At 43.1% G+C, this 19186-nt stretch overlaps 1 protein-coding gene across 1 annotated transcript in view; it reads right to left on the bottom strand.

Annotated features, from left to right (window-relative positions):
• The window catches only part of LOC147145715 (BCL11 transcription factor A-like), a 37591-nt gene that overhangs the window by 16874 nt on the left and 1531 nt on the right, over positions 1–19186 (bottom strand). The window contains exon 2 of the mRNA XM_086034454.1: positions 17404–17790. Coding sequence (XP_085890580.1) covers positions 17404–17790 — 387 coding nt within the window. The remainder of the gene's footprint in view (positions 1–17403; positions 17791–19186) is intronic.

The raw sequence follows: 19186 nt of genomic DNA, 5'->3' as shown, positions 1-19186 counted from the left end.
AAGAGGAGTACGGCTCTGTATGTGGTGCCCAATGACAAGACTACCTGTGCTTATTTAGTTACACTCTATGTACATACACACCATTGACACCCTGTTAAAAATACAGCAAGTGGACACTTCCGCTTATCCTCCCTAAAGATATGTCAGGAACATGCCTAGCTCGAAGCAGTAGCAAGCATGATATTAATTACGTATCCAACATGTAAGTTCCTTTGTACCCAGCTGTAGATCATAAATCAGACTTTTAACAAGGCTTTGGGCTTTAAGATCTCAAACCAGGCTGGAATACTACCTTTACATTCATGCCAAGAACCTGTCTTGGTCTTGGCCTCCTATAGATCTCTATGTTTATAAGGAGGTATAGCAACCTACCCCAGGGGGGAAGAGGAGGGACACAAGAGGGGAGAAGGGAGTGGCAAAGTGTGCACGTGTGTGTGTGGGGGGGGGGCAATCAAGGGGGGCAAGTGCTATTTCTATTGGGTCATCAGGTTTAAGCAAACATATGTGGCGTTGGCGTGGGAGTATGTATGCTGCATGCATGCATATGTGCTGCAACATGGAATCAGAATGGAGGGCAAATAAGGAAGAATACAAATTGTTTATTGGAAGACCGGTTTGCAATCGTTAGAAACATCCCCTGTGGTAACAATCATGGATTCATCAGCAATCAATTCCTTTTCCCTACCTTAATACATAGTTTGCACTGTACATGTCAGAGAGAATTCCTTCGACCTTGGAAACAGTTAATGAATAGGATATGTGCAGAGAGCCTGTGTGCTTATAGTGACAGAAGGATTTATTCACAGCCAGCTGCAAGTGAGGACACACGCATGTGCAGATGGATTGGCTTGCTAGCTGGCTCTCTGGCTGCCTGTCCAACTAGAATCCATCGTTTCTGTAAAGAGCGGGTCACTGAACTCAGACATTCCTCAACAGGCAGTGACACGTCACAGACCTATATACAATAAGTGCAGCCAATGGGTAAGTATGACATACATGTATTTGCACTCGGCATTGCTTCTGATGCATACACACTTAGTGACCTGAATAATGCAGAAGCATTGGAGTTTCAAGACTGTGAAAGGGATGCACTCCTCGATGAGCTAACAGCTAACGAGAGGTATTCTTTAATGAATACGTCTGTGTACAAATTTGGATGGATGGCTAATCAGGGGATGGGTATGAAGCTAGTGTCTCAAGCTACACTCTGGTTCAACAGCACCTGAGATTTATGGGCCAGATGTTTATGCCGTTGCTTCTCTGATGTGCTATAAAACTTAATTTACAGTCGGAAATGTCTGGTTCTCAATGTAAAGTCTTGTGCGCTTGAAACTGCAACCAATTATAATATTGTTGCTGGCAGATGAAAAACATGAAGAGAACAGTGTTGCTTTAAAAGAGGAATGCCTTAAATAAAGTACAATCTGGAGTAGTAGACCAGCATTTTGGTGAAAAATATGGTCCGAAGAAATTGTTTTAAGTTTTGAACTCTTATCGTATCACACGAGCCGTCAGTGCACCTCGCTAGACCTGCATCGAGTTGTCTGTGACCTGATGTCTGCTGCACGTTTTCTTATCTTCAATAAAGAAGCTGACAAAGAGCACAGTCAACCTGATTTCAGCCAGCACAAAAGGATTAACTCTGCGTGAATGTGTGTGTGTTTTTCCTCTTTGACTTTTTTGTTCTGTTACTTTTAGTCCAACAGGACAATGGTGGAAGCAAAAAGCAGACATACTTACACTGGAAGTTCCTGTGAAGTAAGTGAACTCTCATTCTTAGCAGAAAAGACAAAAAGTACTTTAGTCCATAGTTAGCAAGTGTTTCAGTGTGATGGTTGGAGATGATCGCAAGTAAATGTGGTGGACTGTGCAAATTATATATGACAAGAACGACTACTGAGTGAAAATAAAGAATCATGAATACCCACATTTGGTCTCTTCATCCGTCACGTGTAGATACATGTAGAATGTTCAATATTCAATGTTACTTTAGAATTAGAATTGTTGTTGTCATTGCGGTATCCAATATGGTTGATTTCACGCTTAGATTTGCGTGAGGTGCATCATTGTGTATATTACCCTTCCACATTTGTCATTAAAATAGAGAGTTTTGCTATCTTAAACACAGCCATATAAGACCGGTTAACGTCTGTTTACACTTGCATGACAAGTAACGATTAACAACAGAGGTTTTATAATGATGACTCTGGGAAAAATATTCCAAATATAAATGATCTAAATGGGAAATGTTAAGAAAGACAACCTGATCAATGGTTGGTCAACGTCACTGAATGGGTTGGTACTCGTACTTGGTGCCAGTGCCTTTCTTGAAATTTGAAAAACGAAGAAAAGTCATTTTTGTTGATTTTCAGATAAAAAAAGAACAAGTTCAAAAAATTGGGATCAATATTGTTCATTTTCATGTATCTCTCTTACCTTTTTACCCCTCACCGTTCTGCAATGACAGATTTGACAGCTATGAGCTTGCAACATGAACTCAGGTTCGAGAGATCCACTCTGTCATTTTGACAGAAGCTGACAACCCCTGACTGGTACAAAGGTCACCAATATGTCCACCCCAGTGGACAGCTTGAGTTGCATTCCGAGAAATGTTCAGAGTAGGACAAGGTCACACTAGGAAGATCCTATATGCGCCTACATGTCCATCTGAGACTGTGACGGCACACAGAAATATGAGAAAGTGTCTGGACACATTTCAGAGCTGACCACACAGTTATCCTTTGGACGTTTGACACAGATGCACCGATAAATGTTGAAAAACATAAAAATACACGTTTGCCCTTCCTTCCAGCATTTTGGTCTTTTTGGCCTTTTATTATAGTCACACGTTTTCATCACCTTTTCAGCACACATCTTTGGAAAGAAATTCAAATTTGTAGATGAATGAGTATTAGAGGGTGTCAAGAATGGCATAAAAAAAGCAAAACAAAACCGTACTGGACAGCTTTACATTGCGGCAGCCTATTGTAGATTACATTAGTGGCAGCTGCTCCCTTTGTGTGCTTTTACGGCCTGGCCCCAAGAAAAAGCTGCTAAAATGTCCTTTAATCTGCTGCAGAAACTCAAGTGTCTGCCAGGCACTCAAACAAGGGTGCCTAAAAGCACAATGCTCTCAGATAACTAAGGCAAAAAAATAACGCTAATATCCCTCGGCGCGGCCGTGCAGGCAGACATTTTGTGTAACCAGAGAGGCCTTGTCTGTGCTGCTCGTGCATGGGAAACTGGCCCTTTCACCCTGTCCACAGGCAAGGCCTTAATAGACAACGTCTCACTTCTTCCCTCCTTTTCTTCCCTTTTATCTCCACCTCCTGTTCATCTTTCCAAGTCATTAGATTATGTTAATCACCAAAACAACCAAGACTGACCCCCAGTTTCATTTAGTATGCCGTTGTAGATAACGCCAGATGATGACGCATCTGCTACTGTTGATTTATTAATGTGAAAACATTAAATGTCTGAAGCAGATTTAAAATATTTTTCCATATAATGTAGACAACGTATAGAGTGAATCAAGTAAAATACAAACCTCACACCAATTTCATTTGTCTTCGCTTCAGATCTTTTATGCAAACTGAACTACATTAAATTCTAACCGGACAGGTTGGGCTTGTGACTAGTTTTACGAGACTGATACTATCAATTGTTATTTATTGATTATTATCCTTAATCAATTCCAGTATCATTCTGAACAGAGAAATACTGCCCACAGAAGTTTTGCCATAGCAATGTAGCGCAACTTCATGTTTTGGACCACAAGTGTTACACGTCGTTTTAGCACCATGTATCAAGATGTCTTACATCAACAACAATCAATTAACCGGTAGCATTTTTCACTTAATCAATTATTATGCCCATCCCTAAACTGAGCTGTGATTGAATGAGTAGAGTAAGAACTGTAATTAGAATGGCACTCAGGCCGAAAAATCCCAATTTGGATGAGAACCAAATTGTACACCATTAGAGTTTCCCCTCTTCATAGGTTAGTTTTTTTAAGATTCAAGCATTTTGTCACTGAAGTTAAGGGAAACGCGCAAAAAAGATTTTGATTTTTGTAACATTACCAAAAGGGACTGTCAGTCAGATATTTGTGAATATGCACATTGGTCCATATGCTCACTAAATTGTACAAGGTTGTTCCTTGGACCATGTCACACCCCTCTAGAAAGAGTGCTTTTTTCTTTTTTTACCAGCTAACAAAGGGACTTCAAAACATTAACAACAATTAACAAGCGTTGAAAAGAAAATGTAGTTCTGGATTCTCCTTCACAAATAACTGCCCTCTCAATAGCCTACTAGTAAAGGCTGAAATATCTTTGAGTAAATATGAATACAATTTTGCTGGCTCTGCGAGCCTGACACAGAGTAGGAGTTATGTCAGCAGTGGTAACAGACGGAAGGCAGCAAGCAGCACAGGCAGCGATTAGGAGAAGCTTCCTGCCTGGGCTTTAGGTTCACAAAGAGCCCACATACATTTTCTTCTGATAAAATGTGTGTGTGTGTGTGTGTGTGTGTGTGTGTGTTGGGGGGGTGAAGGAGGAGATGGGGATATTTTGCCTTGTGATGCCACTGCAGCAGCTCAATGAAAGAGGAAGTTGAGCAAGAAATTCACAGGGCCCCTTTCCATTGACCTCTCAGATAATAGGATGGTGTAAGTGTGGACAAGACGAGTAGACTAGAAGAGTCCATTGCATTCAGCAATGATAGAGATACAGACAATGATGCTTTGATAGCAGCCACACCAGAGCTCCTTACTACCAAACTATGAAAGTATTCAAATTCATCTGAGGGAAATATCTTTTTGCTCGCCATTCAACCAACATTTATTAGTCGGTATAATTTTCGGTTTCGGTTTGTTATTTTTTATCTCAGCTCATTGATTAGCATAGCTTTATTGTCACAATTACAAACTGAAAGACACAATGTTAGGGAAATAAAAATAAGTAATCGTAAAAAAAAAAAAAAATACAAGGCAAAGCTTCAAATGAGTGCTAAATGAAGACACTGCAAACCGTTGGTGGGGGGGGGGGGGAGACAGGAGTCTGCAAATTAACCTTTTTAATTGGAGAACGGTCGCCTTCTTTGGACCATGCAGTTGAATCCAAAGTGCTGACAGATGATGAGAGGGAAATGGCAGGCTTATTACAGGCAATCTGGCCCTGCAACTTGGCAGACCAGAGCAGTACCAGAGCCTGGGGAGAACAGGGCATGTCCAGCATGAAGAACACTTGCTGCCAGACTGCTTATTGGCAGAGAAGGGCTTGCCTCAATAAAGGTATAACTAGAGAATTGTTATCATGGCACTTTGAACTATGGGGTAAAGTGATGTCATAAGAGAGTCTGGTTTCATTCCTGATAACAAAATAGTACCTGGTGAAGAAAACGACGGCGGCCGGCTTTGGTTTTATGAAAGACAGAGAGACAGAGAACCAGTTTAACAGGTATGTAAGAGAGGAAGGGCAAGCAAGCCAGCTGCTGGGCGAAAAACATTCGAATATGTATCGAACTGCTTGTAGGACAATTGCAGGGAATTTTTATTTATGCACACCCATTTCAAAATCCCAAAGATCTATGCAAAGAGCGAGAAATTAGACCTGGGAGAGGGTGACTTCCTTGCTTGCTGTGTCTGAATGTGTGAGCCATGTTTATGTCTGTGGATACAAGGAAAACAAACATCAAGGTCAGAGAAGCTGGAGTCGGTCCAATAAATAGCCCCTTCTTAACAGAGCTGTAGGTCGACATAGAGACTTTAAGGCATGTTTTGTATTAATCCTTATTGGATCCTTACCCTCCGGGATGAAGACTTTACCACTCATATTAAAGACACTTCCAAAAGGAAAACAAATGATTAAATTACTGCAAACGTTGTTTTAAAAAGCAACTACCCAGAATATCAACATATTAGCCCAATAAGCCAGTCTCACATCCACACTTTCTCCACTATATAACCCCATTTTTGCCGGAATGTGCAGCAGGCATAATCCTGACGCCCACTCGTTAATGCTGACCCCATTAGCCAGACATCCACGGCCATCTCTAGGTCATCATCACCAAGACAAAGACTTGCCCGTGTGTACCATCTAGCTAACTAACTAACAAACTGTATTCCCCTTTCCCCTCTTGCCCTTCCCTTCCCTTTCTCGTCTGTCAGTCGGTTGGTCCAGCTCTCTATCTGCATCCTCTCCGTTAGCCTTGTTCCCGCTCTTTGTCCCTCTGTCTTGCATTATGTATTCTAATGCATCTGGAACAAGGCACAGACAACATAGCGAACCACACTGGGTTGCTTTTGCTCACGATACGCAAACCAATCTGTAAGTACAGACAAGTACAGACAGCTCCTCAAGCGTGCACGCACACACGCACGCGACACACCTATACACACGCAAACACACGCAAACACTCTCTCCACATCAGTATTTCACTTTTCCACACAGTCTCACTTGCAAATGTCTCCCTCACTCTCTCCGTCTTTGTAGCTGTCCCTGTCCATAAACACACCCACACATACACACCAGACACATGGCCGAAGAGAGCAGACTACCATCTGGGAGTGGTGGCCGGCTTTGTCTGGGAGGGGCTGGGGGTAGGAGAGGCTGGGGGGCTCGGGGGGGGGGTCTCCAAGTGCCAACACAACCCCCCATCAATGCACACACACATAAACTATATACACATTGGCCTTACAACATCCCCCTTCACCCAGCCGTCTAACTGCTTTAAGTGTGAGAGCACTTCTCATACAATCTGCACATATACATATGCAAATTTACAGGGGGCATTATTAAAAAAAAAAAAAAAACCTCCCTCCACACAGATGCAAGAAATGTTTTTGGGGTCAGCACCAAGAGTTTTGGAGAGCACAGGTTTCTCAGAGAACTAGAGCAAGAATTGCAAGACTGCAAGAAAAAGAGCAAAGAGGGGAGATTAAAGGATGAACCCTCTTTTTATAAATAACAAATTATTGTGAGCGCGTGTGAAGACATGCAAATCACATTGCATGCACTTCCATGGGAGCACATCAACACATGCACACAGACACGCAAACATACATTTTCAATGTTTGCCCTACAGCATGCATGTGATGAATTCATAAAACTCCATCCATCCATCAATGCTGGCATTTGACACCCGCCAGCAGCCTTTGGGGTCTCGCACTGGTGCTTGCGGGCGACGAACACGACAATGCTCCTGTGAGCAGCTGATTCGATTTAGATACACACGGCAGGTAAACATCTTGACACACAATGAGACTGTTGTGAGATAAGAGTGAACATTTCCAGGCCAACCATTTTCATATAAAATTTAAAATGCTACGATCTTTAGATAGCACTTGAATGCGGCAGTCTATGAATCAATAAATACAAACATGACAAGAAATTGCAATTGTGTCAGGAATGCTGAATGTTCATGGGTGCTGTCGCTGATCAGAAACGCCCAAGAAAAAAAAGTTAATGACAATAAGGCTGCAATCACCACACAGCAATTCACACCTCGAAAGTGTATGCACCTCTAAGCTCTAATTGGACGTTGCGTTAATGGAAATGCACAACACAGCTTGTATCAGCTGGGTTTTTGAATAAGAAATATGTTGTGGAAAAAAAAACGTTTCACTCTGCAATATCTTGAGCCTATATACAAAATAGTCTATTGATGGCAAAACTTGAGAGACTGGGCTGGAAAACTGATATAAACTAAACTGAGGTACCAAAGCAATACGTTTACGGCGTCTTGAATTCAATAGATGTTCATGACATCTGCGATCTGACATCTTAAGGTCAGGTTTGCGTTGTGTGCTTATGAGGAGAAAGCATTTGAAGTGGAATGGTAAACAGCTAACACTCAAACCCAGGGGACACATCTAAATTGTAATTAGGAGTGGAGCAACATCCATATTGCATGGCGGGCATAAAAAGAGACATGAATAAGGAATAGGGAAGAATAATGTAAATACAACATTAATCCTACAATAAGGATTCTCTATTCCGATTCATAATCACCTTTCACAGTGAGTTGTAACTCCCATTGTGTTTGCTGCAATGTTTTCAGTACACAACAGCAGAAGTGGTGTTGTTGCCCCATCAGGAGGCGCACACCAACGACGACAAAACTCTTTCCCTTCCTATTACCATGCTGTTTTCGGCTGTCTGTTCCGCTCTCACTTTTTTCCCATGCTCCCTCACTTCTTTTTCTATCGCTTCTGCATTATCCTGTGCCCTCAGGTTAGAGGTTCTCTCTCTCTCTATTTCCTCCTTTAAGTCTGGAAAACACAACAGGACAACAAACGATGAGCAGGATATTTGGAAAACGAAAAGGGCCGGGTGACCAGCAGACCCGTCCGTCCGTCTGCCTCCTTTCGAGCTGGCTGTCCAACCGGTCTGAACTGGTTCTGACATAGGTAAACCAGAGACGTGTCCTTTTTCGCCTCTGGACAAAAAAGAACTCTGGTGGCATTCCAACCACAGTCAGCAGGTACCGGGGAAGTGTGCATCCATGTGTATGTGAGCAAGTCAATGTGTGTATGCCTGCCTCCCAAGACCTTTGAGGCCTGGACCATTGCCAAGTTCATCTGTTAATGGACAGCTACGAGGAGAGATGCCCCATCCCCCCTTTTTCTATCCCCCAACGGCCATGCCTGCTCACGACCCCCCCTTAACCTCGCCAACCCCCAGCCTGGCCTGCCCAGATACAGACCCTAACTCACCCTCCTCCTCCCCTCCTTTTCTCTCCCTTCCCCTGAAAGCTATATCATTCCCTTTCTCCTCCTGCTCACAACTAACTCCCCCCCCCCCACCCCCAACACTCTGTACGTCTCCTATTCAAGATAAACACAGTGCTTCAAGTTCAGGGGACACCCTGGGACCCTTTAACAAAGCCATCTATCATGCTGTCTTCATGAGATGCCTTAAAGCAGGCTCTGCTACCTTCCTCTCTGAGTGTGTATGTGTGGACAACGGCACATGCAGACTGGACATACTGTAGATGAGCCATCCCGGCGTGCTACTTACTCCCGGAATTCCTTATGCTGAGCTGTAAAAATGTCCTCTTTCTTTCTGCCCGAGGAAAGACTGAACTTAACCTTGTGCATCCTCTGAGCTGTTAAAACAAGAAAAAAAATGACCTCTTTGAGACTGAGGCACACCACCAAGCAAAGAACAGTACATGCACCTGGCTTTTTCTCTCTACACCTCAGAGAAAGCGTCTGTTGACCTCTTTGTAATTCCCCTTGAAGTCCAACTGCGGGGCGATTAACCAAACTGTCAATGGTTTAATAGTCTGGGAATAAGAGACTGGCTGAAGACCTCAGAGCTGCAGAGATTACGAATCTTATATGTGAGTGGGACAAGACAGTGTAACACAAAAGAACCGCAATCATTTATGAATGCAACTTTATGTGTCATTTGTATGTTAGATTGAATGGAATTGGTGTTGAAACAATTTTTTTTCTTCTAAGGTAAGTGACTACAAAATACTGTTGCTAATTACCAGACCCAACTCAACATGGAGGTTGCATTTGTTCACCCCATTTACACTACACTACAGAACAACTTCAAAATGACAAAAGTAGTAAGTAAATAACTGATTTCCCATAAAAAATTAAAATAAAAAAAATATGGGTTGCTTTGTCTCATCAAGAACATTCTTCTTTTCCAGAATCTTTTTTGCTGATCAATATGTTTTTTGGGTGGGTGGGCTAATGCCAGTCTCAACAGTTCACCTATTTCAGTGACCAATGTGGGCTTTTCTTTCCATTATGGCAGGGTACCAACAATTTTGGTCATGTGTGTACATGCCCAGTACTGAGCTATTACACCTAAAGGAAAATAAAATGGGGAGTGGGGGTTTACACAGTTGGTCACATTTGCTTTGATAACAGTTTCGACTTTCTACAAGATATGTCTTTGGAAACATTCAATCCAAGGTCATGATGATGCTGATGATGAGTGCCTGGTTTAACGGTCTCTATTCTAGGTCATCGCAAATGTATTGATGGGGCTGATCTAAGGGCTGTTAAGTTCTTCTACAACAAACTCATCCAAATATGTTTGGATGTAGCAGCCTGAAACTAAAAGATTACTTCCCCAAATTCTTCCAACCAATTTGGAAGCATAGTTCAAAATGTTGTGATAAACTAGTAACATCTGATTTAAGGGCAGCTTAGGGCTTCTGACATCTGACTGATACATTTCTGTGATGAAAAGAGATATATCCCGATACGTTTGTCACATAAACCTGAAACATGACGCAAATGCTATCCTTGTTCTTCCTCCTGTTCACATGTACAGAGAGCGGATGACTGCAGGGACTGGGAGTGCATTTAAGTTGAAGAAGAGTTTTCCTTTTATTTTTCATATCTTAACAACTGTGGCAAGAGCTGCCTAATCAACTCTTGACACTATAAAGTTCACTCTGAGCACCAAAGTGGGGCTTCCAGTCACGCCACGGACACACACTTTTCTTTCTTCCTCCTTTGCTCCGGCTCTTTTCTCCTCTTTCTGCTTGTCCTCAAGTCTCCCTCTGACAGTCAAAGCAGCATCCCCCCAAAAGCCCAGCAGCTGCTGTCCGCTCCATCCAGCTAGAGAGGGGGACCAGCCTGCCGGTTTTAGAGCGTTAAATTATCCATTAGATGTTATCAAGTTGTAGCAGGGCCGTGCCATTCTGCTAGGAGCCATCAATCTTTCATAAGTCCCAGGCACGCCGAGCATTGGGATACACCACCAGAAGTTCCCAACCACTCCCGGCACACCAGCAAGCCCGCTTAATTCACCCGCTTGCACGCAAACTTGGACATGTACACACAGCCGGACGGGCAGCCACGCACACAATCAACAATTACGTATGCTGACATAAATGAAGTCAGGTACACGTTCTTGCACTCAAGCGCTGCGGAAACAACCAAGATGAACCTTATTTAGGGTACATCCAGGCCAACAATTCTTGCCTTGCGTCCCTCAGAAGTCACTACTGTTCCCTCCCCAAAACAAAACTTATCATTTTGAGCACATCTTTAAAAATGGTTTTCCAAGCTAACTAACGAACAAACTCGCTCGTCCCCTATGCACTCCCCTTTTTGTTCTTTTCAACTCATCTCAGCCTCTTGTCATGGTCAGGCAGGCTGGCAGGGCAGACATGTTCAGAATGTGCTCCAGTAATGGGCTAATCAAAAATGCAAAACAATTGGCAATTACCGCACAGGGCCCTAATGGTCATTAGAATTTACAACAAGGTAATGAACTGCGAGTCAGCTCAGACCATGCATATTCATAAAGCAATCAGGCCTTTGAAGATTAAAGAAGCGCTTCAAATTTAAATGAGGGCACCAGCATGTTATCAGTGAGATGGCGCCCGCAAAAGTAAAGGCTGCCGGGGACAGGAGTGTGCATATTATGTTTGCATGTCCGTTTGTGTGCAACAACGGTCGAGGATCGTTGTGGTGTGGGAAACAGCGGATGTTTTAGCGTGGTTTTGTGTGCATGCTCGTGTGGGTGTCTTTGCTGTGCCAGCTTGTGCCTATAAGGTTCTGCATCAACCGTTATGCATTAAATGGCATATATCGCTATAGCATATGCAAGTGAAGTTGAACGACACCCTCAAAACCAGTGTAGGCCCAGTCTTGTGAACATCATTTAACTCATTCACTGCCAGACATTTTCAGACCCTCTTTTGCCTTAACGTTTGAAAAGAAATTGAAAAAGAATATGAATAAGTTCCTGGGATTGAATTGCTGGAATGTGAAAAGACAAGTAAATCCGTCAATGGCAGTGAATGAGTGAAAAGATGTCAGATTTGAAGTTCAAATGTAGTGCTAACTTGAGCTATCATGAGGCAGTGGGCTTTTGGAAACAACCTCCCCAGAGGAAAAGAGCATCTACTAGTATACAATACTTGCCGCAGCAGACACGGTTTGTGTGTGCATGCTAACATGCTCTTTCACTGACATTCGGAGGGAGTTCTGTGAGTTTTCACAAGTGTAAAGTCAGACACAGGGGCCCTCTGTGTCTCATATCTACAGTATGTGTGATAAGAGTGGCAAGACACAGCTGTATAGACAACCACCCATTCAAATACGGTCACATAGTTACAGTACATATTATCACATACAAACGTATACACTCATGCAGTCAGACAGGCCAAACCCGCCACGGGGACTTGCAGTGAAGAAGATAGTGGAGGGAGAAAGACTAAAGACAGACAGATAGTGACCAGGATCAGCGGGTTCACATTAACACAACACCCTCATCTCTGTGACTCTCTGAAGGCCTCAACATTATAATCCCAACTGGGAGGAAGACAAAGCAAAAAGTGCTGCAGCACAGCCTTAACTGCAAGTCACAATAGGAACGGTGGAGGGTGAAGTGATAGGCGGAGGTAAAACAGAATATGATACCGAACAGAAAATTGAAAGCTAACTTTTCCCATCTTTTGTCTGAACGATCGCAATTGTGTTTGAAGAGTGCATTGTGTTTAATATCAAATGACCATGTCAAAGTTTATTTCTGGCCCAACTAATCTCACCACTTCCTTTTTTTTGCTCACATCTGCCGCTTCCGGAGGTGCAGCTGCATGAAAGTCACTTTTTCATCTTCTGTTTCTGTTCCGTCTAAAAATAAAGTCATTAACCCGCAGGTGCTGAAGTCGGCGGCTGGTGTGACAGGCCTCGACGGTGTCAGATGACCCCTGGCCCTGAGATGTGACTGTCTGCCACGCTATTGACAGGACAGAGGCAGGACAGTCTTTTTTCTAAGGAGACGTTTTCATCATGCGTGACGCGGCTGTGGACAAACAAGGCTGTTTTTTTTTTGTACGCTTGTGTTTGACAGCTGCGTGAAAAGATGGATGGAAAGTGATTGTACATGTGTGTGCCGTGCTAGCTTGCTCAGTCACCAGATCTGCCACAGTGCTAATGAGCTGTAGGGTCTAAGTTTAAGAGGTGCAGACATGCTAATGTTTACCACTTTGCAGTACTTTAAGACGAGCAGGAAAACATTTTGCTAGGGAAAGAAATTGGGGAGTCAGATGTAGGGAAAAGGGAGCAAGGGGTTTTGAAATAAGGATCATGTATTTCTGACAGATCTCATCAACTCACCACACATCATGGGGCCTCTGTCACAACACATTTATGACTAACAAAACACAGGTTGTGCCTTTGTGTGTGCGTGTTTGTGCACATCTTTAAAGGAAATAGTAGCATTGTTGTGTTCATAAAACAGGTGTGTGTCTGTGCACATTTGTGGGTGAGCGACTGCATTTGTGAGTTGCTGCTTTTGTGTTTGCTGCATGTGTGCGGGTGCATACTTCAACTAGCCTCCACCTGAATGGCCTGAGGCTGTGGTACCGAGGTTGTTAGAAGACAAACAAGAGTCACAGGAAGCCCGATTCAGGAGCCCTGAGGAAAGCACACACACAGACACACACAACACACACTTTGTGGCATACAGTGTACTCTCTCCCATTGTCTACCACACACACACACGCGCGCACGCACACCTCCCTGCCATCTCACCATAGGTTCTGCTTCTTAAGCCCACAAAACATCACTTTAACATACACACCTTCACTCCCTCCCAGCACACAAGCATTTAGGCCCATCCTGTCCCTCAGGAGCAGCGCTCTGTGCCAAGTCTGGGCTGGCACAGTCCATAGAGGGGTGTCCTCAGGCAAGGCTTGCCAAGTCAAAGACCCTTTCATGTTCAGCCTGCACGCCCAGGGTAGTAAAGATTTAACAAACATCCCTCACACACATGCACACAAAGCTATAAACCGTTTAAGTGGTCAAAACCGCACTTGTACACAAACTTGCACACATATGCGCTAGTTTTAGTTAGACTGCAGATTCACACCCAAGATGTTAACATACACTTTACTCCAGCTTGGCAACACCAACATCTATGGACACAGAGAGCATGGTCTAGCTGAGGAAAATTAATTTGGGATTACAATAGTAGTATAGCAGGAGGCGAATGCATTTAAGTCACACTTTCATGACTGGGGAAAGGGTCCTTCCAAAAATTGCAGGAAGAGATTGGTTTGCTGCAGCAGCTGTGCAGACGTGTGAAAATGAAACTTGGCATAGTTTTTTTTTAGTTTAAAATACAACTACAGTAGATTTTATATTCTAATAATATATCATACTTTTATTTAAAATTTGATTCCTTTAAACCTTTGGTTAAAGTTGGCAAAATTCAGCAAGTGCATAATTTTTTTTTTTTCAGTCAGCATAAAATGATCACAAACTACAATGAAATCTTTAAAGTAAGCATGTAGTCAATAATTGTTTTCTGTAAATACATTGCTGGGATACAGAACTTGCTGAAAATGAAAAGGCAAAATAATTTACCACGGATGTTGGAACTCACACGGTGTGCAAAATTGTAGATAATTGTCTCATCATTTTCTAATTTTTATTCTAAGAATGGAGCATTCTGCATACCACAACCCAACCACCACCACTGCACCCCATGTAATTAGGTCCCCTCTCATACTTGCCAAGAATTTTGGCTTTCTCGATGAGCCTGCTGTTTACCTTTATTAAAAATTGTTGGAGCCTACAGCTAAAAATAGAAACAATTTTATCAGAGCACAGTACAACTGTAGTATCCAATTATCATCAGTTGATGCAGACAATGGCGTGTGTATGCTGAAAATATTAGCTGGTGTTCAGTAATTACAATAGCATGCATCTGGGCCTATTCAGTATCAATTAAAGTGATCACCGAAACAAAGCGCCATATGTGAACTTGCAAAGCGACCCATACGCGCGCGCGCGCGCACACACACATGCACACACATCGGCCACAGGAAAAAGATGTCACAATCAAGGAGCCTTTCCATCCCCCACCACTCACACGCACACACAGCACGTATTACTCACCCCTGGTTCTCCCTGACAGATACCCAGTGAGTATATGTGTAAGGTGGTGAAGGACATGGGGGCTGGTGGTTTGGAGATAAGTGGCAAGGTGCCAATTCGGTGCCTGCTAAATACCTTTGTCTCCACAACACAGGCACACTGAACAGGCAAGATGCTGCAAGAAGACACCCAGAAGCTTGTGAGCGCTATCGCAAGAAATAAGGTTTTGCTACATAGAAGAAAAAGAGGGAGGGAAGGTGGCTGCCATAATTAACTCAGTATTGATTCAAAGTCAAGGTTTCAATTGAGCAAGAGTACCAGAAGGAGGCGGAAGTGTGAGGTGCTGTTCGATTTTGCTACAATGGCCTCATTTAGACACTGCAGGATGCAAGAGATGCAAATGTTGGGATGGGTTTATAGATGGGCCACAATAATGTCGCAATATCCTACTACCTCCTTCTGGACCTCCCTCATCAAATACAGTGAAGAGGTCGGTGTTACTTGACAGAGAGTGGCATAAGTAAAAGTGCTATCGTCTGGTAGCGCAGTGAAACGGGGGGAAGAAATAATGCGACAGAAATCAGATTTGCATTCGTATAATTGACGAGTAAAGAAGAATGTAAACAAACATAAATCTTCACCAATAAGCCACTTTAATACAAATTGCATCATGTGGGATATAATCCAGTTTCACAGTTTTGTGTGAGAAACGGTCATCTGCTCTTTTTCTGGGCCATCCATAATCTGGAGACAAGCTACGTTGTCGCTATGCATATCTTAAATTGTTTATCATGCAAATGATGGCACGCAGGCTGCTCTGCCCTCTTCTAACGGCCCACGGCTCCAGACTGCAGACCGTGGCCCCAGCTGCAGCCATGAGACTTCCCAGACAGCCTCAGCTGTCCCATTGACGTACGGCTTCAGCTCCAGTTCTGGCTCTTTTAGACACCGCTATCACCCCCACAACCTCCAGGTTCAATCATCATCCCGGACTCGGTTCAGCAGCTCCCACACCAGTACGTCATCTGCACCAAATTATATTTCAAAAAGGTACTGTTTGCTGCAAGATGCTCATTTGGAATATGCACACAGTCTAACCTAATTCAGTAGTTCAACATCATGTAGGAGAGAATGCATGGAAATGCCTTGTCTCTGTGTGTCAGCCTCTAGCTGAGCAGGGTGAGAGAACATGGCAGCGACCATATGTGGTAAGGGATGGTGCACTGGCACTGCCAGTCTGCATCCATCAATCTCAGATACAGTGCAACAGTGGTGGGAGGAGAGCGCTTTTACTGCCTCTGAATTGTATGGAGTCTTTCTGACACTGTGGCTGCATCTACTATTTGAGACCTTCATCAAAATATGTCTCACTTTGAAATTACTTTCTATCCAGCAGAATGCAGTCCATACCCTAATTAAACTAATCGACCTAGCCTAGTGTGTCTCTTACACAGCACCCAGATAAATGAGGGCTATAAATACGTTTCTGCCCCGAATATCCTGACCCTACGACATCATGTGAATTGTCTTGCATGCGGATCCAAATAAGCAAAAAAAAAAAGCATATTCGAGCAGCTGACAAGGCCAAGAGGCAAGTGAGGTTTGTGTGTGTGTGCATGTGTGCGTTCGTGCTTATATTTATTTGTGTGTGTGTGTGTGAGTTGGGGTGTGTGCTTGTGTGTGTGGAGGGCAGATGTTTTCCAAACTCCACACTAATGAACAGTGGTCACTCTGTATAGGAAGAGGGCTAACTAGCTAACAACTGCTAAGCGACTTGCCATCTGCAGAGCAGCAGCTCTAACTAATACAGGACAGTAGCTCGCGTTGTTGAGTGCTGCTTCTCTGCACATTTATCTTGAATTGGCTCCAAATTAATCCACCCTATCCCAGTCAATCTGGCCAAACTGGCACATGGTATTGGAGAAATTAATAAACATCAGAATAAGCTTTGCTGGTCAAAAACAAGCCACACCATGTAAAAGCAGTCATAAGAGAGTCACGCTTGTTATCACAACAGGCCCATGTAGTCCCAGCGGACTGACAATAAACCAACCAGCAGCATTAACAAGCCCTTAATTACTCAAATCACAAGACAAGCCGATAATTAGATGCTGTGCCTCTCTTTAAATGCACAATTTTCTTTGAAAAAATCTGTTCAAAAAACGATCAGTAAATTTAAAGTGAGCTTTTCTTGGCACATGTTTGAAGAAGCACGAGACGTGACAGTGGAACAATGCTGGGAGGGATTGAAATGCATCTCTCACCACCACATGAGGGCAACGGATCTATGCACATCTGTAATCCATTTTTTTTTCTTTACATAATCTGTGTCTTTGTCTGACTGTGTGTGTCGTTTTTCACTGAAAATGTTTCCGTTCCTTGCGATAATTGTCAGGATGGTTGATCTTTATGTGAGTTCAGGGCTCTAACTGAAGGACGTTCAAAAGCCTTAAATGCAGCAGCAGATACTTCAAATACCACCCAAACTCTACTCCCATACCTCTTGCCTTAACCCTTGCATGGCAGCCATTTGTGTTTACCTGTAATATTCTCCTGCTTGGGGATTATTCCTTGCAAGGGTGTAGATAAACAATCCTCGTCCTGCGGCGAGACCTGAACGGCCACCTCCACAGGGTGGCATACCCTTCGTGGGTGGTGGTTCCTTGAGTGCGAGGATGACGTGGAGAGGGGCGAGGAGAGAGGCGAGGACGGTGGCCTGTCGAGGGGTTTGTCCGTACAGAGACTCCCATGGCACTGCCTCCGTTTATGTTCAATGAACAGCAGGATGTCAGCCAAGGGGAAGCAGGACTGGCACTGGCCGCAGGTCAGCAGGTCCTGGTCCCCTTTTAGGGGTTCGCCCTGAGCAACACCCAGCCTGGGGGACTCCTGACAGTCTTCTTCTGGTATAGTGCCTGATAGTGGCTCAGCTGAGGGGGAGCATACAAGTAAACAGAATGTGAGTTGCAATTCTGGGAGATGCAAAACAATGTGCAACTTGTGTGGAGTAAATAGACAGATACAACACAGAAAAAGAAAGAAAGAAAGAAAGAAAGAAAGAAAGAAAGAAAGAAAGAAAGAAAGAAAGAAAGGGAAAAATAACTTTGATATGGAATGCCACGCTGGGTTTGCAGGCAGCAGACAGAAAGCGACATAGTTGCTTGACCCTCTTTATTGTGCTGCCAATCTCACTTCTTAATGAACCTAACACCTCTGAGGATCAAAAAATAGATTCTAATTTGAGTTCAAGATGATTGGACCCCATTTCGTTAAAAGTGCTGGGATCTTGTGAACCATGGTTAGACATGGAGGGGTTGGATGTGGAGTAGGTCCCTGAAGTACCAACAGAGAGAGAATTCATCTAGCCACATGGTAAATGACATTGGACGTTCCAACTGGGATGTTGAGATAAGATGTGATGAATTCTTGCCGCCGGTTCAACCTTTAATTCCATGTCAGGTCAGACGAGAAGGTGATGGGGGACTATGCAAGATAGGCCCTGCTCTACCTGTATGTTCGACTACATTAAAGATGAGAGCATTTGCCGCTCTTTTGCTGAAGCTTATCTTCACCAGCTTACGCCATGGACATCGCCGGAGTATGTGAGGCAGAGTTAAGGAGAATGATTTTCCTTCCAAACCAAATAATCCCATTTTTGATACCAAGCAAAAGCGATGTGAATAACTTTGAAAACTGAAATTCCATCTTTTTCAGACAACTGACTGCAACAGAATTTAAAGTGGTTTGGGTTTATGTAGCAAGGTGGCATTGCAGTGGGGACTGTTTAACAATTACAAAAAAAAGTTGTGAAAAAAGATCAATTAAAATAAACAGTAGGCTGTCACAAATTACTGGCTGGCACAAGAAACATTAAGTCCATGCACCTATTTAAGAAAAACATGTACTGTATATGTGTAACTGCATCATGTATGTGATTATTGATATGGAAAAAATGACCTTGCAAGGTTACCTTGTTTTGAAAAGATATGTATACTAAAAATACACCTGTAAAATTGTCTAAACAACTTAAACATTGTGGCAATATAAATATATTAAAACAACACTAACTAGGTGTAGAGTCAGTAATAAAACCAGGAAGTGTGCAATTGAGTACGTACTACAAATACATCATGTGCTCAGTGCACACACATTGGGTCAAGACAGTCAAAACCATAAATGTTTGACAACTATTGAATTAAAATTTAACAATTATTCAAATCTAAATTATTATATATAATATTTGAATGTTTCTGATGGGATGACTGAGACATTTTTTTTTTACATTTACCGGGTATGCTGGCGTTAAAGACATGGATAATGTGAAAG

Source organism: Filicampus tigris, chromosome 6 (genome assembly GCF_054856515.1).
Source record: "Filicampus tigris isolate MCC_2025a chromosome 6, RoL_Ftig_1.0, whole genome shotgun sequence".
Lineage (NCBI taxonomy): Eukaryota > Metazoa > Chordata > Actinopteri > Syngnathiformes > Syngnathidae > Filicampus > Filicampus tigris.
Note: the sequence above shows the minus strand (reverse complement) of the source record. Positions and strands in the feature narration are given on the sequence as shown.